Raw genomic sequence first — 26404 nt, forward strand, 5'->3', positions numbered from 1 at the left:
CATCTGTAAATTCTAGCGGCTGCATGGGAGTTTTAGGGGTTTTTCACAAGTACAATTGATTGTGAATTAACAGTTTGTTTCCCACACACACACAAAAAAAAAAAAAAAAAAATCTACCATGAAGACTTCCTTTCTCTTAGACAAATAGGTCCTGTGTGCTTTATCATAATCCAAAATCTTGAGCGTAAAAAATTTTTATCATAGCCAATGATGACGATAAAATATTTTCTATCTGATGTGTCAAATTAGCATAATTGTATATTTCTAACGAAAATTGTTTGGCTTATGTTACCCTATAATGAAAAAAAGATTCAAATCGGTTTTTAGCTTAAACAGTATTTTCATTATTAATTATATCATGAATTGTATCAGTAGTATTCTTAGTATTAATTGCAGGCATGTATTCAAGAATATAATATACACAAAGCTGTGTCTAATGATTACGGCTAATTTTTATATAAAATTTTATAGTATAAAAATTTAGGTTCATAGGTCAGCCATATTTGAAAGAGTACTTGTGTATTATAAGAAAAGAGAGAGAGAGAAATTTAAGAATCAAAAAATTTACCACGAAGTAACATAAAAATGCAATACAACACAAAAGAATAAAATACTATTTCATGTTTTGTGAATATACTTGAAGACAGAAACATGTTTCAGCTGTATTCGTTCATCAGAGAAAAACTTTTCATATGAAGCTATTTTTTTCAAATCTTTCACTATACAAGTAATACAAAAGCAGTATAGGAATTTCTTTTCTTAATACCCAACCGAAGAGCTGAGGGGACGTACAATGATTAACATACAATAGGTGCCTTGAATTATTTTGCTTTACATGCAGTTTCCTTATATATGTAAAACAAAATAAACTTTCACCCATTCCAAGATTTCAAGAACTCACAGAGAGAGAGAAATATCTATAACAAATTTTATTGCTGTCTGACTGATTGCTTTGGGAGCAATAAGTCTTCCAACTCAAGGTTCTAGCTATTCAAATACAAACGCTTCTCAGGAAAGCCATTTGGACCGCATCTGCTTTGTTAAAGAAAACCTTTTGGGTATAAAATCATCCACTTCATCGGGTTTTTCAAACAAAGCAGTCAGTGGTCCTATTACTACCTGCTGACCTAGAGAAATTTCTCAGAAACTTTTGTTCGAAAAAAAACGAGTTTTATATTTTTAAGAATTTCCAGTCTGACAGCAAGATTTTGTTATTTTTCATATGTAGATGAAAATAAACTAATTTGTTTTTAATAAAGAAGAAAAAAATTAATAAGCGTATTTAAATTTTTTACACAGCACCGAGTAAGGAGACGAAATTTAATTTTCTTTATATTTTTCTCAGACAATACTTTAGTGTTTTTCAAATTACGAGAATAGCGCGTTAGTGCATGCATTTTCAAATCAGATTTATTTAATTAATACAGTCAAAAGTCGTTAATTCGGACACCCATAATTCGGAATGATCTATAATCCGGACCTCAAAACTAAAAACTTTCTGCGCATGCACCGCGTTGACACATGCGCATAGGCATTTACGCGTGCGCGTAAGACCTTTTACGACTGTGCATATGAGTGTGCGCAAGTGCAGAATACGTTTTTGCGTGCGCGTTTTATGTATAATGGACGTATAAGCTAAATAATTATCTATTTCAGTTAATGTTGATGATTGCGTTGTTCCTTAATTTTCGAATTGGATCCGGCTTATTATTTTTTGCAGACTGTAAGAGCAATTTTATAAAAGTAAGTTTAAACTTTCGATTATATCAAATAGAATTTCCGATATATATTTGATAATATGTAGAGGATCTAAAGCGAAAGTATGTTTTGAAATTCGAAATCTGTTTATCAATTTCACGCTGCTCGGCAGGGGGAACGCCGCGGCGGGCGTGTAATGAATTGGAAGTTGATGCGTCAGCACTATCCTGATCTTCAGGGCAGATGTTTTTATTTTATTTGGCTTATAATTCCTTATCAAATGTAGTATTTCATCTGGATGTGCTCCGTCTTTGATATGATTTAAAACAAGTTCCTCGTCATTATAATTCGCTTCCGATAGCGAAGAAAGTAACAGAGGTTATTGAAAACGAAAAAATTTTGATTGACAAATTAGTCAGTATTCTCGACACAGGAATTATAGGACTTGAACAGCGGAACTTTGTAACTGAACAAGAAATTATGTCTGTTTAATAGAATTAAAGAGAAAGTATTATCACATGAAACGAAGCAACTTACATTGAAAGAAATGTTTAATAAAGTAAACAAATAAATATTAAGCTTTTTCTTTTTGCAAATTTTGATACCCTTTAGATCATAATTGTTCTTTATTTCATAAATTACGGTTTCATACTTTTAATTTTAGAATTTCTGCATGCCATCTTACGAGATTTAAACTTATGATCTATAATCCGGAATCGCTGAAGTCCCGACAAGTCCGGATTAACGACTTTTGACTGTATATATGGATATGCCGAACAAGCACACTTTCGCACACATAAACTGTATATTAGTACATACATAAAAATGAAATAAAATTTGAAAACAAGCAATTTAAAAACTAAATTGAAAAATTTTTTAAAATTAGTTTTTACCTCATTTTTTTTCGTTATATATATTTACTTCAGTTTTTATTTATATGCATTTACTTAATTTTATTTTTTTATATGCATCTGTTAGTCTTTTTGAAAATTTTTTAGATTTTTTGTGTATGGCAAAGGAAACGAGATCTATCAGCCGAAGGCAATGAATGTCTCCATGGACGACCTTCTAAGTAAAACGTACTCATGTTCAAGTTACACATAGGGGAAATCACAAAATTCAACCATGCAACCAGTTTGTTTGTTTGGGTTCGAATATGAGTCGAAATAGCGATAATCAGAAAGCTTAGCCAGGAGGCCATTGATTGGGTTTGACAGATTTGGAAACCTAATGAATAGTATTTAATAAATATAATATTATTAAACGAATCGGATTTATATAAACCAAATAAAATTCTTATATCGAACACAATTAAATCTCGATATAACTTACACTGATAAACTGATGTGTAATAACACTGATAAATTCAAATACTAAACGGAATATACATTAATTCTACATAGATAATTTTTTGTAATATATTTCGCTGGGAATGTCTGGCCGCAAAATCCTGATTATATATACCCTTATTTTAAGGTTATCACATATCTGATGGTTTGACTTTTACCTCAAAACACAAAGAATCCACAAAATTCAGTAAAATTAATAACTTTATTTCCCTGTTGAAAATGCTCTGGATCTTTTCAAATATAAAAGCACACACGCCAAGCAGTTTGCTTTAAATAAATATATGCAGCAACGAGAAGATGCGCTTTTGACAGCAACTCGTTTCAAAAATCTAAAATTTTTCTAAATGTAAGAAATTTGTCGCTTAAATTAATTTTTCATTAAACAAAAAACAAAATAGAATCGCTTATTATTAAAAGAATTTTATTGATAATTCAGATTCTGAAAACAAGAACGTTGTTGTTATAAAAAAACAAAGAAAAAATAAACAACATATTTCATTCAAAGGGGGCCAACTTTGGCGCATGCACTTTTCAACATAAAAAATATTTGAAGCATGTTATGGATAAAGGTTTATTTGATTCTGGCAAAGTACTCGATGGTTATTTGCCTAAGGTGAAGGATGCCTTCGTTCGAGGACTGCCTAACGGAAATTGGCTTGAATACATGTTACACATATGGAAAACTAAGAATATCATCCTGGCAACCAGCCCGTTTGCCGGGATTCGAACCCCGGACAGAACCACCAGTTGTTCCGTTAGACTCCGCTCAGTCGCTGGTGGGCTGTCCGATAACGGAAAAGTTCAAAATTTCATGTTAGAGGAAAAGTGGTAGCATAGTATAATTCGATGTTATTGCCATTTCAGTAATGTGAAGAGATTTCAAGAATGTTTAATTATTTTATTTAGCTTATGACAAACTAAATAAAATAATTAAACATTCTTGAAATCCCTTCTCTTAACATACTGGTAGTTTGACCTGCATTCAAACCCCTGTGAACAAGCTGATTGCATGGGCGTTTTTATGGTTTTAACTTTTTGTAGTGCGAGACTGTTTCCCTTAGAAAATCTATCACAAAAGCATACCTCCCCTTAGACAGATCGCCTTCACGTGCTTAATAATCTAACAAGCCAAACCAAACACAACCCGAGCGAGGACTCGTAGTCAAGCACGTCATCATGAAAAGCTAACTGAAATTGGCTCATATTCACATTAAACATGGGCAGCAAAAATTCGCGAAAACTTTTATGCAGGCAATCTATTTGTCAGGATTTGAACCCGCTTCAAACTATTAGTATTCAACGATTTTACCGCTACTTCGTTGGTGGCCTTTTGTAGTATCTATAAGAAAAGTTATCGCAAAGACACAATCATTGCGTACCAACGGATGAATTAAGTTCGGAATTTAAAGAATAACTTTCATTCGTGCTATTGCTGTTAGCATTGACATTTGGACAGATGTTAATTTATTTTAAATTCTTTTAATGTAATTAAATTAATTCATTAAATAATTGATCTTCTGACTGTAATTTTTTGTGCAGAGTATATCTAACCCTTCCGTACACTAACTGTTTTAATTAATTTACACTCCATTAATTTTAAGAGATTTTATATCGATAGATTTCTTTCCAAAAATATTTCAAGGAATACATATTTTTTTCTTTAGAATTTAAAACATTTTGGATTTAAAATCTTAATAAAAAAATTTTTAAAACTGATATTTCTAGAAATTCCTTCGACGTATTCATTTATTCCATTTAGTTGAAGTTTCGAGTAGAATATCTTCCTTTCAACATTCATATAATTTTTATATGTCAGTTCGCCATTTCTACGGAGCTCAGAGCCACACATATGAGTACAAAACTCAGGCATGCTGAAAGCACAGTTTTAACATTTAAGAATGTAAAAAGAAGAATATAACATTATAAAAACGTGCATTTGAAATACGAGAGCAAACAAGCAAGCTGGTTGCAACATTTTATATTTTTTCCTGACGAATCAGAAATTGTAATCATTTTTCAATCCAAAAATAAAATATTTGATTCTATAACATACAGGCATAAAGGCGTCCTCCGTTACAATTCTTATTTTTCCTTGTTTCTACTAAAATTCGGCAATGTACTATAACAACGTCGGATCCTGTTTGACTTTCATTTGTATAAAGTACCACAAGGCAAACAGTTGTAAAACGATTTATCTTCTTTCGCAAACTTTTAGTCGACACACAGATAATACGTACCAGCTGTCTGACAATGATACTTCACTCTAAGGACTTTTTCGTAAAGTGCTCTTTTCAAAGAGACTTCACACCCTATTAAGACCTTTGTGTCAACTGACAGCCACCTGCAGAAAGGTAGGGGAAGGAAGACCAGATCGCGTCGTCTAAACACATCTTAAGCAATCTTCACGAAATTTGGGCTTTGTGTATACACGTCTTAAGCATTTTTCGTGCGATTTGAAATTCGTGTAAAGACGTCTTAAGCATTTTTAAAGAAATTCCAAAAACATTTAAACACGTCTTAAGCAGTTAAAGGGTTAATATAGCACCGCTAATTTATTAGAAACTCAATATAGCAGAGAGTGGTTACTTGCATGCATGAGAATAAATAATACACAACATACCTGTTGGGAGTTTGGAACACAAGTGAAGTTTTATTGGAGTGCACAGTAATAGAAGAATATAAAAACAGTGGCGCCATCTATGGGCCAAGAACATATTTAAAGCTAACCTTTTTTACACTCCCACTTTAGGTTTAAATATCATCCTAATTAAATACAATGAGAAATTACATCAGCACACATACATATAATAAAACATTAAATTACATTGGTCTTCATTTTAAACCCATCATTTTTTTGGTTGACGCTTACTACACCATGACACTGCACCACCTCCGATGAGGAAAACATATCCAGTGGTTGATCGTCGATCCCCAGCATCACCTCCATAGTTTGAGTCGCTGTAACCAAGGACATCAGCACTATGGTCCTTTGAAAAAGACAATGTAGCATCTGTAGTGGCTCGAAGATACCGCATGATGCGCTTGACAGCATTCCAGTGAACCCTTGCCGGATTATTGGAGAACTGGCTAAGGAAATTCACAGCATAAGTTATATCTGGCCGTGTTGCTTGAGCTGCATAAAGAAGACTCCCAATGGCAGCCTGGTAAGGAACAGGTAGCTTTTGTTCCTTACTAGTTGGTATCTGCAGTTTAGATAACACTTGATTTTGGTCTAATGGTGTTTTTACACCATGAGATTCATGCATATTATATTTGCAAAGCATACTCTCTACATACTGAGTTTGACTAAGGCTAATGGACCCTTTAGTTCTATCTCGTTCAATTTTAATTCCTAAGCAATAATTTGCTGGTCCCAAGTCTTTCATTTCAAATTTTTCTTTAAGTTGTTGTTTTACCCAATTTTTAAGTTCTATGTTATTACTAAAAATGAGTAAGTCATCAACATAAATAGTAACAATAACAAGATCTTTATTTTCATTTATTTTAATATAGACACAACTATCAAAAGAACTTTGCCTCAGTCCCATTTCTATTAAACCCTTTTCTAACAGTTGGTACCATAGTCTACCACTCTGCTTTAAACCATCTAATGCTTTGTTTAATTTTAGGACGTTTCCCTTTAAGTTTTGCTTGTAAAATTCACTGAAACCGTCTGGAATTTTCATATAAATGCCTTCATTTAGAGTTCCCTGTACAAAAGCCATTACAGCATCCATTTGGTCAATTTCCCAATCATATATAGCTGCATAAGCTAATAAAACTCTTAATGTTACGTATCGGACAACTGGTGCAAATGTTTCAGTATAATCTATTCCCTCAATCTGAGAATAGCCCTTAGCAACTAAACGTGTTTTATATCTTTCAATCTTGCCTACTGAATTACATTTAATTTTGAAAACCCATTTACAATCTACAATGTTCTTATCATAAGGTTTATCTGTTATTTCCCATGTTTTGTTTTTAATATGGCCTAATATAGTCTCCCATATAGAATCCTTCCAATGGTTTGCATCATTGCCCCTTAATGCTTCATCAATGGTTTTCGGTTCAGAATACACACCATTTGTTGCTGCTGCCATAGCTTTAACAAAGCACATTCGATCTAAATTTGGCATTTCTGGCATCCCGTCTGTGTCATAGTCCGTATAACTATTTGGGAATCTAAGTTTTCTGTTTCTAGTCAATGTAGGTAGCTCATCAACTACACTACTGTTATCATGGCTATCATTTTGAGCAGTATTATGTTCATCGTGATTAGATTTAACACTAGCATTAACTAATTCATGATCAGACTGAGTATTATCATTAACCATCCCTTCCAATTCACCGTTCTGATCATCAGCTATTGCATTCTCAGTATCTGAAAATGTCGTAATCACGCTCCCACTGAATGAGGATTCATCATAGAATTTTGGCATATTACTTGCCTTTTTGTAGTACATTTCATTTTCCAAAAATTGTACATCTCGTGCATTTATTATTTCATAAGTTTTGGGATCTATTAATCGATAGCCTTTTCTATCCTGACAGTACCCAACAAGCATTAATTCCTTTGCTTTTATATCCCACTTTTTACGTTTTTGCTTTGGAATGTGAGCAAATGCACGACATCCAAATACTCTCAAGTATTCTAAATTTGGCTTATCCCCATACCATTTTTCGTAAGGGGTCATACCTGCAAAAGTCAAAAAAAAAAAAAAAAAAAAAAATTATAATTTGAGATAAATTCAAATAAATTTTCTATTGAATTAATTTTATTCTCAAAGAAACATTTGCCCAAATAATTAACAGTCAAAAATATTTGTACTAGTTAAGCTTTTGCAACCATGTGCTATGGCTAACCCTAACATAACCATGTGGTCAATTCTGGTTAAAGTAATTCTAAAAATTTACAAATAGAATTAAATAAACAAACTAACTTAACTAGACACTAGATTATTTATCCTCATTTCTTAATCTGGCCTGGGCCCATAACCTATTAGAAACTCAATATAGCAGAGAGTGGTTACTTGCATGCATGAGAATAAATAATACACAACATACCTGTTGGGAGTTTGGAACACAAGTGAAGTTTTATTGGAGTGCACAGTTATAGAAGAATATAAAAACAGTGGCGCCATCTATGGGCCAAGAACATATTTAAAGCTAACCTTTTTTACATAATTATTAAAACTAAAAGAAAATGCAGTCCCTCTGGATTATTGCTTAGCCCTTGGTGCCAATAATGCACCAGTAATGGTAGGCTTGAAGACTGGTGTTGCAGGCATCTTAGGAAGAAAATTTCATATTTGCAGATTATGAGGTGCACCTGCAGGGGTGTTTGTGCTCCGGGGAAACCCCGGAATTCTGGGGATTTTGAACTTCGATACCCGGAAATTCCGGGGATCGTCGTTCAAAAGGATTTAGGAATAATAATGAATTATTTATTTTGATCTGGGTAATTTTGTTTGCTTTGAAAGCAGAAAACGCAAGGTCAGTGTGTGTGGTGAAAACTTTTCCTTTCTTTCTCCAAAGGCAGTGATAATGCGTGAAAAGGGGAGAAAAACTTCTTTTTTGTTCTTTCTTTATTGCGAGTTATGACTCATTCCCCCGGTTCTCGGACATTCTCTTCTGCATTCTTTTCGGCAAGTAGGCGCGGCAGAAAAAAAAAGGGAGAGACTTCGTTCGACCAGATGTGCGATCACGTGACTCTGGGTTCAAAGGTCTTATCTCTCCTGGCGTCGCGCCAATAAGTTGAGAAGGGGGATTTTTCGCCGTATTAGCTATTTGTCATTGATCGCTTCTCAAATTTTTTTTCTCCACTGTGTAAAATTTTCATTTCATTTATTGATGAACGTGTAAATTTTTCATTTCATTTATTGATGCACGTGTAAATTTTTCTTTCGTTTATTGAAATATTTTTTCATTTATGTACGCAAAAGAATTTCACTATGAAATTTCTCGATATAAATAGTGATATTATACAATTAGAAGAAGGTGTCCGGAATGCATTTAGGTGGAATTGGATTGAACGGAGAGATGGTAATGGGGATACCATCGGCACATGGTGCAAGAAAATAAATGTTGCTGGACAAGCATATTGTGCTTTTTGTAACTCACTGCTGAAGTATGGTGGGGAAGATTCAACGCTTTCACATATCATTCTAAAACTGTGACGCACATAAAATATTCAAAGTGCATTAGACATTCAATGACTTTAAGTAATTATGCTAATTCAAAAAATACTGATGACTTACTGGAGACTGATGCTCGGCCATTGGATATAGTGACAAGAAAAGAATGCTGTTGATTTTTCCGTTAAATCCTATGTCATATATCTGGCTTCGAATCTAAAATTTTCTGAAGAACACAAAAACCTTGTCTAAAACTTAAAGGTTTATTTACCTGGAACTTCAACAATGATGAAAACTTAACATCATAAACGAAAACTTAACATCTTAGGTGGAAATATTCAAAATGCTTTAAAGTAACAGCTATGCCAGCATGGTGAAGAACACTTTCTTTTAAAAGACAAAATCCATATAGCCCTTTCGGCATATATCTCCATTCGCTGGATTCAGACTTCAGCTCCTACGTGTTTTGGACTTAAACGGCCGGACTGGAACTGGATCAGGACTGGAACCGGAACAAGACGGGAACAGGACTGGATCTGGAACATGACTGAAACCGGAACAAGACAGGAACCGGAATCTCTCATTCCCTGGCTTCTCACCCGGGCAGGTCTATTCTGGCTCGAACTAAAATGAAATGCGGTGCCACTAAGAAAAGCACCTCCTTTTATTGACGGCGGTTGCCGTTACTGCAGGCGATTATGCAAATATTTAACACACCAAGAGTTATTAATAACTTCGTTTATCGCCGAGAATTCTCTTTCTTTCAATGTAGCTCCTAATTTAATTGAACTCTGCAAACAGTTAAGCCGCGATCAGACGGCACTAAACTCGTTGGAAATGTCCAGGACTCTTACATGTTATAAGATGAAATTTGGGCTCGCAAAAACTATTAAGGAAAATATCATTAAAACTTTAAAGGAGACTCCATTTTCTCTAAATTTGGATGAAAGTACTAGCAATGCTCAAGAAAGTATACTGGCAATATTGGTGCAGTTTTATGACAACAATCAAAATGAAGTTGTAGTTCATCATTTTGCATCTCTAAAGATGGAATCTTGCAATTCAGAAGCTGTTTTTAAAGCAGTTGTTAATACTATTGAAGATAATAATATTCCATGGGCAAACTTAATTAGTGTATTAATGGACTCATGTAACACCATGCGTGGAAAAAAAACAGGGTGTTGAAACTAGACTACGATCAAACAAAGCACCTCACTTATTAGATATTGATGGTGACACATGTCACACAGCTAATAACTGTGCAAAAAAATTTGCTTCATGTTTTGATAGATACTTAGAAGATTTCAGAAGTCAAACAACAAATTCAGAAGTCAAACAACAAAAATCAGTGTTATACCTACAAAATTTTCACAGGACTAGTTTCGATGGTTTTACCGAACCATCATCTTCAGCTGCAAAACCGCAAATGAACAAGATAGGAAATAATGTTTAGATAAGATAAGAAAGCCTGGACAAGAATAAGCAAGTGGCGCCATCTGTTGGCGAAACCAGAACTAAAACATAATTTCTCTAAAAGCCGAAGGCAAATTTGGATTGGAATTAGGATCGTTAACTAGAACAGAAAGATTTTTATGAATGTGAAATGCCTCTAGAAAATCCAGTTCTCCAATGGAAGATGTTTTTTGAATAATTTTGGCAGCAGAAAAATTGAAAGTGTGATTTTCGGACCAACAATGTTGAGCAACAGAAGACTTCTGTGTTTCCTTTTTTCTAACATATGCCTCATGTTCTTTGACACGAAATTTTAAGGCTCTCTTAGTTTGGCCAATGTAAATTAAACCACACTGGCAAGGAATCCTATAAATACCCCAGGAATTCATATCCGGAATGGGGTCCTTGAGTATAGAAGTTGGAATTTTATTGATGGGAGAATAAACAACCCGAAAGTTAAATTTCTGCAAAATATGTGCAATTTTATAGCTAATTGATGGAAAGAAGGGAATGACAACAGAATTTTTATAATCTCCTAAAATAAGAGTGTGGCTTTTAGTGTGTTGAGATGAGAATTTTTTAATTGCTTGATTAATAATATTGGGTGAAAAGCCCCTGTCAATAGCTATTGCTTTTAAATAATTTAGTTCTTCATCAAGGGCTAGTTTGGAGGAGCAAACTTGAAGAGCACGGAAAACATAGGAATAAAATGAAGCTAACTTTTGTTTAGTCGGATGACATGATTTAAAGTGTGGTGGAAGGCAAACCGATGAAGGTTTACGGTAAACTGTAGTACTGAAGTTGGATGTGTTACGTGTGACCAGAATGTCGAGAAACGGAAGAGAATTGCAAGTCTCAAGTTCAAAAGTGAACTGAATAGCAGGATCAATAGAATTCATTGTTGAAAGAACTTTATTTAAATCATCTTTATTACCTTCAAACAGGGTAAAAGTATCGTCTACGTAGCGGAACCATGCCGGGAAGTTTAAAGTTTCAAACAATTTTGATTCATAATAATGCATGTAGATATCAGCCAGGATGGGACTGAGGGGGCTTCCCATGGCTAATCCCTCAGTTTGCTTGTAATATTTATTTTGGAAAACAAAATGTGTTTGTTTCAAACAGAGTTGAGTGAGAGAAATTAGCTCATCAATTTCGAAGCAAGAGAATTGAAATTCGCGAAGTCTTTTTTCTAGATGCACCCTCCACTGGGACATTGGTGAATAATGATTTTACATCAAAAGAAACCATGAGTAAATTACTAGGAGAAATGTTTTTAACCTTTTTTACAAACTCTATTGAATTTTTTATGGTGTAAATGTTATTGTCTAATAGAGTGGAAAATCTAGAAACTAAATATTTAGCTAATGGATACGAGGCAGTACCTAAATTTGATACAATAGGGCGGAAAGGAATACCACTTTTATGAATTTTGGGAAGAGCATATAATCTGGCACAATTCGCAACAGATGGGATAAGCGAATGTTTTAAGTTGCTTGAAATGATTTGCGAAGATTTGATCGCAGTTTTTATTTTGGATAAGTCCGAAGGTGAAGGATCTTTAGGGATCGGATTATATGGTCCTTCGTTTAAGAGTTTAGTGACACCATTGATGTAAGTGTTCTTATCCATGACGACTATCTGGCCACCTTTGTCGGCCTTTGAAATGATAATATCCGGGTTAGAATGAATTTCGCGAATTGTAGCTCTTTCTCTCGCAGTTAGATTTGATTTCAAAGGTTTATTATTGAATTTCACATTATGAGCGATAAGATGCCTAATCATTTCTTTCTGTGAATCTGAAACTTTACTGAACTTGAAAGCCTTTTCGATAGGAGCCAAAATCTTTGGAATCGAGGGTTTACAGGTTTGTGAGAAGTTAAAATTATATTTTAGAATTCTCTCTTGTTCTTCTGAAAGACTAACATTAGAAATATTAACTATTGGCTTGATGTTTACAATGGGAAGATTTTTTGAACTACTTGAACTGGAAGACTGTAAAGGAAGTTTTTCGAATTTAACTGCAAGGGTGTTTTTATGACGGTTAACTGCATTCTCCGTTCTAGACCAAGACTTTTGTTCAAGGGCAGTGAATTTTGGATATGATTTAGCGAGTTCCAGATGAAGCTTATAGAGTTCATGTTCAATTTTGGAGAATTGTTGACGTGTATCCCTTATCACGGACCGAAGTAAGGCAAGCTTGCAATTTAACAGAATTCTTGAAACGCGACTCGAAGGTTTTTGATTAGATTTGATTTGAATAAAATTGGGGATCAATTTTTTACATTTACATTTAAGTAAAAAGTCAAGATGATTCAGGAACTTTTGCCGTTTCAGACGTAATTTAGTGAAACAATTAACGGATGAAGGCATGATAAAGAATGCAGAAAATCAAACTAAATTAACTGAGCAATAATAAAGTACACACAAAACAGTAGAAAAATCCCTCACTGAAATGAATAGAAAACAAAACGTTTGTAAGCAAAATGCATGAAATCAGACAGGCAAAGCACAATATCCAAATGTACAAAACATAAACATAACTTGAAAATTGCAAAAATTTACTCACCGAAACTCCTACAATCACAAAATCGCGGCCACACCACGTGCAAAAAAGAAAGCAAAATGTAAGCCTGTTTGGGGCTTCTATAATTAAGACACAATAACACGCCGAACAAAACTTAGAAGATGTCTTAACTTAGAAGATTTGTTTGATGACATCTATTTTGATATGAAAAGCTGCAGTAAAAGAGAAAATTTTTTCAAAATCTGTGAATCCCTTGCCATTAAAAAACTTAAGCTCTTGAAGAGACCAGACCATAGGTGGGTGTACATTGTATGTGTTTTAGAAAGAATTAAAGATCTGTGGGATGCTCTTATTGCATTTTATTTTCACTACTTGCATAAAACTGATAAAGGGAATTATTTTTCTTATGTTGAAACTGTATACAATAAAAGAAATATTTCTGCAGCTCAGAAAAAAATTGTTGAAGGGGTGTATTCTTGCTTTCATTCCCAACAACTCACAAAGGATGCTTTAGCTTGGAAAAAAAGAATACTAAATGGGTTATTTGTTATGCAAAAAAAACTTCATTGCATATGGCATTATATTCAGCAGTATTACCAGAGTTCAACACATATATTAAATTATTTGAAACAAAAAAACCAATGCATTTAATACATTCCAGTATTTATAAATTGATGGCAAAATTTTTCTCTTTTTTTATGAAGCCAGAAAATAAAGAGTGCACATCTTATAATGATTTATTAAAGGTTGATGTCACAAATCCAGAATTCCATCTGCCTAGCAAAGTAATATTTACTGGTGCAGAAGCTTCCACTCTCCTGAAGAAATTATCAAAAAATCATCCAATAGCAAAAGAATTCCAAATTTCTCTGATGAAAGCTTATACTAATACAGCACAGCATATGAAACAGAAATTACCCCTTAAAAATTCATATCTAATTAGTTTTACAGCATTAGATCCAGAGCTAAGAGGTAAAACCAGTACAATATTAGCTTTTTGAAAAATTATCATCTTTTATGTCCCATATTTTTAGAGATAATGAAAAGTCAAAAGTAGAAGCTGAAATAAGGTTATACCAGAGTGATATTGATATCACCAAAGAAATGCTCTACACATCTGATGAAAGTGGAAATCAAGTCAAGTGTACAATTGATAAATATTGGTCTAAAGTTTTTAATTTAAAAGATGATTTCACAAATGATTATAAGTATCCTACATTGGCTAAATTGGTCAAAGCCTGCCTTAGCTGCTTCCATGGCCCATTAGTGGAAAGTGCATTCAACTTAATGGATACACTTGTCACTGACTATAGACTACTCTCTTAAGATTGATTTCCTAGATGCAGTGCAGACTATTAAATATGATTTAATGGCTTCTAAAGAAACCTCATGTGAAAAATATGGCTAAAAAAATACAGTGACTGATCCAATTCACAAAGATCTCTTACTGAATATGAACAGAAGTTGGAAAACATATCAAGAGGACTTAAAAACATGTATTTCAGATGAGTAACCTATAAAAATCTCTGAAAAACCTTCTACAGTAGCAGAAAAGCAAACTGCTTCTACCTCTGCATGTGCAGTTCTCGAGGAAATTTCTTCAACTGTAAATGAGGAAAATAAAAGTCAACCTTCCTGCAATTATGAAGTTTACCACAAAAGAAAGACAAGCCCACAAACATCAGAAAATAAAAAAAAGCAGCAGAAATTAGATAATTTTGTTTTAAAGAATTAATTCAGGTAATTTAAAATATTTACATAAAATGTAGTAGTTTATATGTTTGAAAATTTATGGTTATTAATTTTGCAAAAAAAGTAATTCATTGAACTTTTATAATTAGGTCATTCAATACTTCATAATTGTAATTTTTCATTTCTATCCCCCCTTCTCGAAACTTCAAAATGTCAGTAGTATGTCTGTAAAAGTTTCAGGATTTTTTGGGATCCCACAAACACTCCTGCACCTGTCATTTGTTAAATTTAGCAGCTGAAAAAGGGGCAGCTTCTTTATGAATAAATTTAAATGAACACATTGCTGATATTTATTATTGATATTATCTTGAAAGGAGTTCTAAAACGAAGGAAAAATTGAAACAGTTCCAACAGCTGCATAATGCTGAAATGAGAAAAATTTTGAAACGTGTGTGTACATGCTGGCTGTCTTTAAAGAAATGCTTCTCTAGAATCCTCGATCAATGGAACCCACTTCTTGCATTTTTTAAAGAAGAAGTATATGCTTCGAGAGTTACTATAAGACTCTACTGAAAGTTATAAAATACCTAAAGTAAATGGAGATGTAGTTACTACTTCCATTGTTAAAAATAGGTGAGAAAAATAAAGTAATTTCTGAACCATTCAAGCAATTAAACTGGCAGTTCTCAAAATAATACTGCAAAATATAAGCGTAAAACTGATATAAATTTTTCTCAAAATAAAAAAAATGCTCAACACACGAAACAGTTTCCAATTACTGTTGTTAGGTTTATCTTGTGAAGAACAAATATTTATGTTTTTTTTTCTTCGGACCTTAACAAAGCTTTTTGCTTTTTTACTTCCTTGTACGAAGTAAAAAAGAAGTATTGTAATCGCGAAAAGTTTCAGGCAGCATATTTCAACGAAAATATCCATTTTCACCGCTATTGAAATTTAATTTAACAATGTTTTTACATGACATCTGTGCGTAAGGACAGAATAAAAGACTCTTTTCCTCCAAAAAAAATTATAAAACTGCTTTAAAATGAATTCTGAAGAGAATTATTCATGTCATCTGTATGAACGTACGTACGTATCTCGCATAACTCAAAAACGAGTAGCCTCAGAACGTTGAAATTTTGTATATAGGACTGCTATAACATGTAGATGTGCACCTCGTATTTTGGTTGCAATCGCCCACACCAAACATATGTAAATATATTTATACGAGGGCCATCCAGGAAGTAGATTACGTTTCCGTCTGTGTCCGCTAGAGGCGGGGCTAGCGCGGCCATCTTGGGGTCAGAGCGTTGCGCAGCTCAGTCTGCATCTAGCCGTGCTAGTGAGAGGTTCGTGCTGTGCTCCGTTCAGATACTGTGACGGTTTGAAATGTCTGCGTTAATTGAAAATCCCGCGAGGTGCGCTCAGTAATAAGGTTTCTGACTGCAAAAAACTGTAAACCGATAGAAATCTATCGGCAGCTTCGTGAAGTGTATGGGGACAACATTATCACTGAAGGTGGAGTGCGTCAGTGGGTCATAAGATTTCAAAATGGCCGAACCAATGTTCACGACGAAGATCGAAGTGGGAGACCAAGCATAGTGACCGCCGAACTTCTCGAAAAAGTCGATGCTAAAGTCCGTGAAAATCGAAATTTCACAATAACGGAACTTTCTTTGAGTTTTCCACAAATTTCGCGAAGTTTGTTGCACGAAATCATCAGCGAAAAACAAGAAGAGGTAACGAAGTGGTTGAAGGCGCAGGCGGCCGAATTTTTCGACGAAGGAATTTCCAAGCTCGTACATCGCTACGATAAATGCCTTAATTTGTATGGTGACTATGTAGAAAAGTAGTATTTGAGTGTGGCTTTCATCTGTATATAATAAAATTTGTTTCATATACTTTGTTTATTTTTTTATTCCAAAACGTAATCTACTTTCTGGATAGCCCTCGTATATATATATTCACTCTGTTACTCGGCTCAGTGATCGCAGTTTCTTTACTTTTATACGTTTGTAAATTGTACATTTTTTGCTTTAAAAATGATTGAATTATGTTGTTTTTATCTTCCAGTTAAAGTTTTTATGCCTTTCGTAAATCTGGAAGCAATATTTTTACAATTATCAGCAATTTAAAAGCTGTTTAAGTGCGGTTAAGTTTTAAATAACATGGCGGACATATTTGTTTACATTTGAAACAGCAGAATAGTAGATTTGTTGCCTATCTAGAGAGACTAAGCTTCGCAACAACAAAGATAACACATTCATTTATTATTGTGAATTAAATCATGCCTGATCCTTTCTGGAATTTTTTTCGATGAAATAAGTGTTTAAGATTTACTTCACAATTTTTAATACAGATATTTTTTTTTTATGTATTTTTGCCTTGTCGCAAAGTGAGAACTGAATTAATTGAATGAGAAATACTCAATTGTCTGTGAAAAACTGTTTCTTTTTTTGTTTGTTTGCTTAATTTCTTTTATATTCGTTCTAGCTTTATTATAGTATTTGAACAGAACATGTGGTAACAGTTAGATAATTTTTCAAATGATGTAAATTTTGTGCATTCTGAGTTATAATATGAACGAAATATTAAGTGAACCTAGCACCAGAGTGTGGCTATGCTAAACAAATATAGTGAATTTTAAAGACTGCATTTATTCTACTGTGGTTTATGCGCTGTCAACAAAGTAGATTTAATTCAGTCCCATAAGTTTAAATGAAATGAAAAAAAAAAGCATATAATTTAATATTCCGTACAAGGAAGTCATGTGGTGTACACATCAGATTTTTTTTACAATTCATTTTGACATCTTTCGATGTTTTTAACACGGTTCTACAAAGCAGAATTTCATAAATTCATGTTTTGCAATCAAGGACTTATGATGTGTTTTAAGACATTTTTATCAAAGTTTGTAAAACCAGTCTGTGTTTTGCCTTGTAATTCTATATATGGTGTGATTTATGGTGAAATAGAAAATCAGAATAAAGATGATTTGGTAATAGGAGCTGCAACTACAAAAGTAGTGGAAGAACTTTGAGAAGAAGACAAAAATAAGTTTTATCTTCATCTTAGAAGTTACTTCTGTTGAGCATGTGATTATATACCACATAAATTTCCAGTCAATGATGAAGTGATTTTGCATGCTAAAGTTGCTGATGTTTCTGCTCTAGCAAATGCATTTTTTTCTGATATAAGGTACTTTTTGAACAGATTTCCTGCGTTACTTCATTTAGTTGTGAAAGATGATGATATTGATGTTGCCACTGATAAATATTGCAGTCGCAATTTTGCAGTTTACAATTAGAAAACTTGGATGAAGTTATAAAATCATCTAGGATTGACATCCACTGGAGTTTAATTGGAAAACTGAAAGGTGCTGATGGAATTTTAAAATATAGTGAACTGTCTTGAATTATGTTGCCCATCTTGACAGTTCTCCATAGTAATGCAGAGTGTGAGAGGATTTTCAGTTTTGTTCCAAAAACGAGGACTAAATTTAGATCTAATGTTAGTGATGACACATTAGAAAAATTTTTATTAGCGAAAACATTCCTACGTGGCAATTGCTATGAACAAAATTATGAAGTTTCTTTCTTAACAAAAGCAAAATCTGCCACTGTTCATAACATATGTACAAAAACTGATTAAATGATTAAAGGGTCTTTTTTTTTTTTTTTTTTTTTTTGTTTGTTTTTGTTTTCTTAACCACTTGTGCTAAAAAGACCTGCCACACACGTCGAGATGCTTTTGTATCAAACCGCGAGTGATGTGAACACCATGTCGATAGGCATTTATCGCAAAAATGAAAATAACATGGTGCACACGCCGCCTAACAACGAGATTGTTTATTTCTTGAGTTACAGATCTGGATTGTACTCGCAGATGCGGAGCGGCGTAAATGAGACACTTTACCGCTTGTTATATTGTAGCACACAACACCGCAACCGTGAATTTTAGTCATAGCGCAAGTGGTTAAATGATGCAAATAATAAAAATGTTTTTTATGTGTAAGGTAAGGCTGGCAAGTATGCAATACACGCCGACTTAAGGAGTACATCAACTGAGACCAACATTTATCCAGCACTTTTTGCATTTCTGCCTGATAAGAGACAAACAACTTACTTCCAGTGCATTGTTTCTGGAAATGAAACATTGGGTGTCCTAAACAGAAGCCGGACATTACAAAATTGGATTTTGAAGCCGCAGCCATCAATAGCTGTATGTTGGAATTTCCCAGTTTGACTATTTCCGGTTGTGACTTTCATTTTAATCAATGTTTGTGGCGTAAGATACAAGAAATGGGTCTAGTAAAGGAATATAAAGAGAACAAAGATATAAGAAATGTATGTAGAATGATTTCTGCATTAGCTTACTTTCCAATAGAAAACATGATGCTTAGAGCTTTGTATGGGGAAAAGCTTTTAGCATTGACAAACTTACCACATTCATGGATTATTTTGTCGAGCAGTGCATGAACAACCCAAATATGCCCCTTAAAGTATGGAACGTATATGGACAGTGTCATAGGACAAATAATTCTGTTAAAGGGTGCTATTCCAAATTAAATGCAATCACTGTCAGAAACCAGCCTAATGTGCACTAATTAGTTAAAATACTAAAAGAAGAAACACAAAAAGTGTCTTTAATTTGAAAGCCGGAGAATTAGGCGACCCTGCAATAAAAAGGAAAAAAAGCATATGCAAAATTGGATGAAAGAATTCGAAACATCAAACAATTTAGAAAAATCTCTAAAATATATAAAGTTTAGTAACTAGGTTGGACAAAATTCAATGGTAAATGATATTTATGCCTTTATAATAAAAGTTAGTTAGTATTTATTAACTTGTATTTGTTTTTCTTTTATTTACTTGTATCTGTTTTGTATATTTTACTTCTAGTATTTATTTTTACTTACATTAATGAAACTAATTAATTTTATGGCAACTGCACCTGTTCTAATATTTATTTGACTCCCACACAAATCCCTAAAATTTGTTCATACCCTTCATTATGCTGTTACTATTAATTTTTAAATATTTCTCTAAAGGTTTTTATTTTTATTACATTTTGCTATGTTTAAAATGCATTTGCACTATAATATCGTAACAATTTAAATATAAATAGTTAAATTTGATTGGCAAAAATGTATTTATCCTTGTAATTTGATAATCGAGTGCAAAAACAGAAAACTTCAGTAAAAAAAAGTTGTCCCACTTAAAAGAGATTTGCCGTGTAAAATACTGTTTTAAATTATATTTCTGATTTTTTAAAGTATTTATTTACTTATTTATCTGCACCCTTTATCTGTTCTGAGAAAAAGATGTGTCTACTCTGACCACGTTCGCTATAGCCACACCACCATTGAAAGTTCCTTGAATCTGTATTTGGCCATGGCATTTGCATCTGAAAGGGGGACATTTACATTATTATTACTGTTGAGATATTGAGCCTCTTTTCCCAGTGTATCTGCATTCTCATTACCTGTGATGTTGAAGTGTGCTGGCAACCATTGAAGAATGCAGACATTATTTATCTGTTGAAACTCGTTTAGGCAAAAGTGGATTCCGTTGGTGATCTGGGAGCTTCAAATCCAGGATTGCCTGTAGAGCTGCCTTTCGGTCACAGAAGACAACGATTCCTTTTGCTTGCTCAGAAATGGGAAGGGATCTATACATGTCAAGTGTCTTCGCTGTTGCCAGAAGCTTGCAAGTGAGTCTATGACTCCAGTGCGAATTTTGTGTTAATAAGTAATATCACCTCGAGTTGTCACAAATCCTCCAGAGCCTCCATTACTGTTTGTCTTCATCTGATGAACCAGCTTCTACAAAGTCCTCTTTTGGATACTGTTCAGTGGTCCTGATCACTTTCGCTTTAATGACATTTTGTATAATTGTAATTGGTATTGTTATTGAATAAATGTTTATGTAACTAACTGCAACTATATCTGGCCCTCATATGCCTTCCAGTATTTTCGAGAAGGAGCACGAGAGATTTCTCGGTAGTAGTGGGGAAACTATCTAAGACCAGAGGCAGCATCAGTTTTATTATTGTTAATTCCGAGCTGAATTCTGAGTATTGAGATCTGAGAGCTTGCCCTTTTAAGGGCGATTCATCTGTGCTAGCGGAGTCGGTTCTATATGTCGAGTAGCTCCATTATATCTATATTTAGATTTTTCAACTCTCTCTGCTATAAAGGTAAACTGATTGTGAAGCAGCATCGGTAGTGTTAGATGTCTGCGATAGCTCAAATAAACCCCAGTGTGAACAGCCCTTTAGATGCACTTTGTATTGCATTGTGTTTAACGTTCTTAGTAGTCTGAAGTGTAACTACTGATTGTTATTGATTACTGCAAATGCTAATTATGATACTGCAAAAAGCTGTATGAATCTTTTTGTGGAAAGATCCAGAACTGTAAAGTGTTTCTTTTGTTAAAATTAATTTTATCAAGCTATCATTGGTTCTGTATGCATTCATTCTACACTCTTAGACAAAAAAAAAAAAAAAAAAAAAAAAAAAAAAAAAAAAAAACGACGCACCGAGCAGATATAAAGCAAATTAGACAAAACTGATATGCATACAGGTTTTGACGGAAAATGCGAAATTTTACATTTTGGCTGCCAATGAATGAATGATTGTCGCTACAGCGCATCTGATCTGCGCAACTGGCAGGATATTTAAGAGGAGAAATTACGATTCCTGGTCATAAATTCTTCACGAATTTCATTCCGTGTACTCTGGTAGACAGTAACTATGCCTCGCATACAGGTGCACGGACGATATGTGCAGATGTCAGAATTTGAGAGAGGTCATGTAGTTGGCTCAAAGACGCCAGTTGGTTTTATCGGCGAGTAGCTTGACATTTGAGCAGGAGCGATGTCACTATTAGGCGATGTTGGCAGAAATGGGTGAAATATGGCTGCACACAGCGTCAAGAAGGAAACAGTAGGCCTCGAGAAATGACAGAACATGAAAACAGAGCAATCGTCAGAGCGGCACTCAAAGCCCCAGATGCATCATTATCATCGATTGTACATGCAACTAGTGCTTCAGTGACTGCAAGGACCATTCATAGACAGCTCACAGAAAGGGGGCTGAGGTAACAGCGCCCCTTGCACCGACTACCATTGACCTCTGTACAGCATCAAATCTGTTTGCAGTGGTGTCGGCTCATTCACACTGGAATGTCACTGATTAGAGTAGAATAGTCTTCAGTGATGAGTCCTGCTTTGAACTGAGCCCCGATGACCAGCAAAGGCAAGTCTGGAGATGCCCCGGACAGCGGTGTGATACCAACCTGACTGCCTTCCAGCAGACAGGCCGACAATCAGGAGTGATGGTCTGGGATGCCATTTCATTTCATAGTAAGACCCCTTTGGTTGTCATTTGTCGCAACCTTACAGCACAGTGGTACATCGACAAAGTTCTAAAGCCCATCATGTTGCCCTTCATGTCACGCCACCCTGGGCTTATATTTCAGCAAGATAATGCCCGCTCCCACACTACACATGTTTCTACTGCTTGCCTTAGTGCTTGCCAAACATACCTCGGCCAGCAAGGTTGCCGGATCTCTCTCCTATTGAGTACGTTTGGAGCATTATGGGCAGGGACCTCCAACCAGCTCAGGATGTCAACGATTTAACGCGCCATTTGGATAGAATTTGGTTCAATATCCATCAGGAGGACATCCGCAACCTCTATCAATCGATGCCAAGCCAAATAACTGCTTGCATAAGGGCCGAGGTGGACAAACGTGTTACTGACTTTTTCACTTTGTGAAGCTCTGTCACTTCAATGAATCATCCAATTTTTCTCAAACTGCAAGAATTTGTTTTTCTGTACATGTACATCACTTTTACCGATTTTCGTCCCATTCGGATAACTCCTTGGTGCATCCTTTTTTTTTTTTTTTTTTCTCCTCCTAAGAGTGTATTATGAACCATCACACAGCAGTTGTTTCTTCAACTTTTTCTGGTAAAACTGGTTGCATGAATGTGACACAACATTGAAAGCCATCCATCTTTTAAGCAATTTCCTTGGTACCTTCCTTTTGCCAAAACAAGAGGAAGTTAACAACTTCTGAAGGAGATGTAGGACAATAATAGTATTGAGCCTTCATCTGGTCTTTTTGCATCACCTTAATTTATAAGAGAAAAGGGCTGTGCACGATTTTCTACTCACTGCAAATATCTAAATGCTATTACAAAGAAAGACAGTTACTCTTTGCCTAGAATCTACAGCTATCACACTAGCAAGAAACAAACGATTTTCCATTCTGATTTGAAGAGTGGCAAAGGAACTAGATCCTGTAGATCAGATGAAGACTGTATTTATTACCAGTCAAGGACTAAAAGTTTTAAGTTTGATGTAATGCCTTTTGAACTAAGCAACACTCCAGCCACAGTGGAAACAATTTTGAAAGGAGTGTCATATGAAGCCTATTGTTGCATTTTTTTTTTTTTTTCTGACTTCTGACACCAGTTGTTACATTATTTTCTTCCTTCATGTTTGTATGGGGTTTGTAGATTTGGAGTGAATAACGACGACACTTGATGAAGTATCGAAACACACTTTATTTAGACAATATTGTCAGGACAGCCCCAAAACACGTTTTACAGTCGTCGATGAACTACTATAAACACGCTGACACGATCAGCGACACAGCCTTTAGGTTGTCAGGCTATCACGGTGGAGACAGCTTCCTGCAAAGCACCCGACTCTGCTTGGTCGTTCTCAGAACTCCATTTACTTTCGAGACTCCACGCTACAACTCGCGATGCTCTTGACGACACACAGAGCACAGCTCCTGACTCTCGGTTCAGTCGTTCCCGGAGTTCAACACTCTCTCTCGACGATGCACTAACCGCAATACACTAAGAGACTCTTTGATGCACTTAATCAATTTATATTTTAGGTTGGCATTCGTTGCCCGGCTGTCAACTCGACCGACTCCGCACGGCTCGCTAGACGAGGCACACTCTCGGAGACACACTTACTGACTGCGGACCAGCAGAGTTTATATAGCTTTCGGCTTGTGTTCGGTAACATTCTGGGGTAAACCGGTAAGAATTCGTTCCAGAAGGTTCTCCAACCGTCCATGGTATATCGCCAATTTTGTCGCCAAATGGGCGATTTCTTGCCAAATGTGGCAACCCTGCCATCCTTGCTATTTTATGGCAACCCTAAAACTGCTTTGCGGGGAAGCCATCTTACCGCGCCTTTACATTTCATAACAATATGTATTTCAACAGCATTATTAACCCTCTGAGCGGTACAGAATTTTAGATCCATCATGAAGACAGGTATTTAAACAGCATTTATTAATTGAGTTTTTATAATAACTTATTTTAGTCTGTGTTTTCATAAACTTACGTTCATTAAGATATTTATATTACTAAAGAAAGTATAAGAAAGCAAAATATCTTAAATTGTAAGCTAATATATGCCAAGTAGCAAAACTTCTGGTGACCGGATAAACTCGGTCATAACGCTCAGAGGGTTAAAGTAGAATGCAGCAATATGCATTCAGATCATTTTAAAATTGTGCCAAAAAATGCAGCATGAGATTTTGAATAAAATTCTGTTGGTTTTGAGGGCAGCCAATCAGACATAGGTTACTTTTCTTCAAAAGTTAAGGGGGGGGGGGGAATTACAAATGTGGGAGAAGCAACAAGTATTTATGTAGAAACTGATGGACAGAGCAAGGTAAAAAACAAATATAGCATCATCTATCAAAGAAAATGTAATGAAACGTGAAAATACCAAGCTACTAGAACTTTGAAAACCTTGGGAAGAAATGTATTGGAATTAATTCTTTTATGCCAGATGTTGAAAATTTTAAATCTGGATATACATCGCTTAAAAATTTGTGTTTAAAGTTAGAATGGTATATTGTCCTCAGCTGATTGTTCGTGAAATAATAGAACTGTTACTGTGCATAGATGTTGAAACTTCTAAATCTTTTCTTAAATATTTGCAAATGATAATGAAAAGGTGGATTAGTATATTAACTTTGCATTTTTAAAATTTTAATTTTTTATATTTTATAATTCAATCATTACAACATTTATATCAATAGCCATAATGCTTAGCATCTGTAGTTTTATTAAAAGTTATTTGAGAAACCTGGCTCCTTTTTTATATTGTATAAAACTTTTTCATTTTATTAGAAAATTATGAATTGATTTATGATTATTTCAATCCTTAATCAATTTATATTTTAGGTTGGTTTACTCCACCGAAAGAAGATGGCTGAAAATGAAGATATATGTATTAAGCCAGGACTTTTTGTAACATGCAACTTTAGCATTAGTCCTTCCGTTTGACATCTTTTTTAATACTGAGGACTGTTCAGAAGTGCTTATTCTAATGGGCACTCTTAACTTCTGCAGCAATGTGTTCACCTGTGATGGACATGAGAGTACTCATCCAATGAAGCCAGTTGTAGTTTGCAATAAAGTAATGCTAAGTAGCAGAAAGCCAGGATTTTTTTCAAAGAAACATAGCAAAAGTCAGAATTTAAAATATAATTATTTGGCTAAATTATTGATTTGTTCCTCTTAACAATGCCAATTAAATATAAATTATAATTGCATTCTGATTGCACTTATTATTATTTTTTTTTTCAAGTGTCTTAGGTTTCATATTGTGATTTGTTATACTTGTATATTGTATAAGAAAGAAGCAACATATTTGCCAAAAGTCTTAATGTGCATTGTAAAAAGTTGACTTTTCAGGCACATTAAAAGTATAATGCAGTGTATATTCAATAAAATGTTTTCTCTTTTAAAAAGTGTTGTTTTTCTTATTTATAAATTCAATTGTATATAATTACATGTACTTAACTGTTCAGGTCATGGCCTCCCTCCCTCCCATTTGAAGTTAATATGCTTCTGTGCGTAATTTTCGGTAATTTCTGATTATCCACATACTAGTTGGTACTTAATACACAAAAAGCAACAACTATTTTAAAAATAACGGTGCACTAAGAATTCCATAAAAGAGAATCAGTCAATAAAAATTTTTAAAAAAGCATAAAAACATGAAAAATAAAATACTAATGTTTTTCCAATAAATAGTTGTATAATTTTTGTCTGCTGCTCTGTCCATGAACATGGCTATCTGTTTTCACTTTGAAAAACATCAGAGAACTGTACAAATTCAGCATCCTGCATTCTAACTTCTAATCCTGCATTGCTTGCAATTTTTCACATTGCATTTCCATAAAATTCGATCATCTAAGAGGTACATTTTTATGGAATGTGAATTTGTACATTTTCTACTGTTAGGCAAAATGAAATATTTCTGAAGAAGTTCAATGCTTCCGTTTTCGTCAGTTAGTAAACTCCATCGTCCCATTGCAGTTTGTTACAAGGAGGGGGAAGGTATTCAATGAAAAAAGTAAACACTCCTTTTTACAATGTTTGTCAAATTTGGAGGGCTGCGCACCTACGTATACCTGAATTTCCACATAAATACATTTTGGCAGTGTCATGAGGTGCTACATTACTATTTTGTTGATTGTTGATGCATTGGCTCATGAATGCTTTTC

At 34.4% G+C, this 26404-nt stretch overlaps 1 protein-coding gene across 2 annotated transcripts in view; it reads left to right on the plus strand.

Moving 5' to 3' along the window:
- The window catches only part of LOC118179475 (ubiquitin-conjugating enzyme E2 Q1), a 92969-nt gene extending 67324 nt beyond the window's left edge, over positions 1-25645 (plus strand). For both annotated transcript variants that reach the window (XM_085823704.1, XM_085823705.1), the window contains one exon: positions 25077-25645. In XM_085823704.1, the coding sequence (XP_085679830.1) occupies positions 25077-25108 (32 nt within the window). In that variant the 3' untranslated portion in view covers positions 25109-25645. The remainder of the gene's footprint in view (positions 1-25076) is intronic.
- The last annotated feature ends 759 nt before the right edge of the window (positions 25646-26404 follow it).

Source organism: Stegodyphus dumicola, chromosome 9 (assembly GCF_044657685.1).
Source record: "Stegodyphus dumicola isolate Sdum_Otavi_A_Nest chromosome 9, ASM4465768v1".
In the NCBI taxonomy this organism is placed as follows: Eukaryota; Metazoa; Arthropoda; class Arachnida; order Araneae; family Eresidae; genus Stegodyphus; species Stegodyphus dumicola.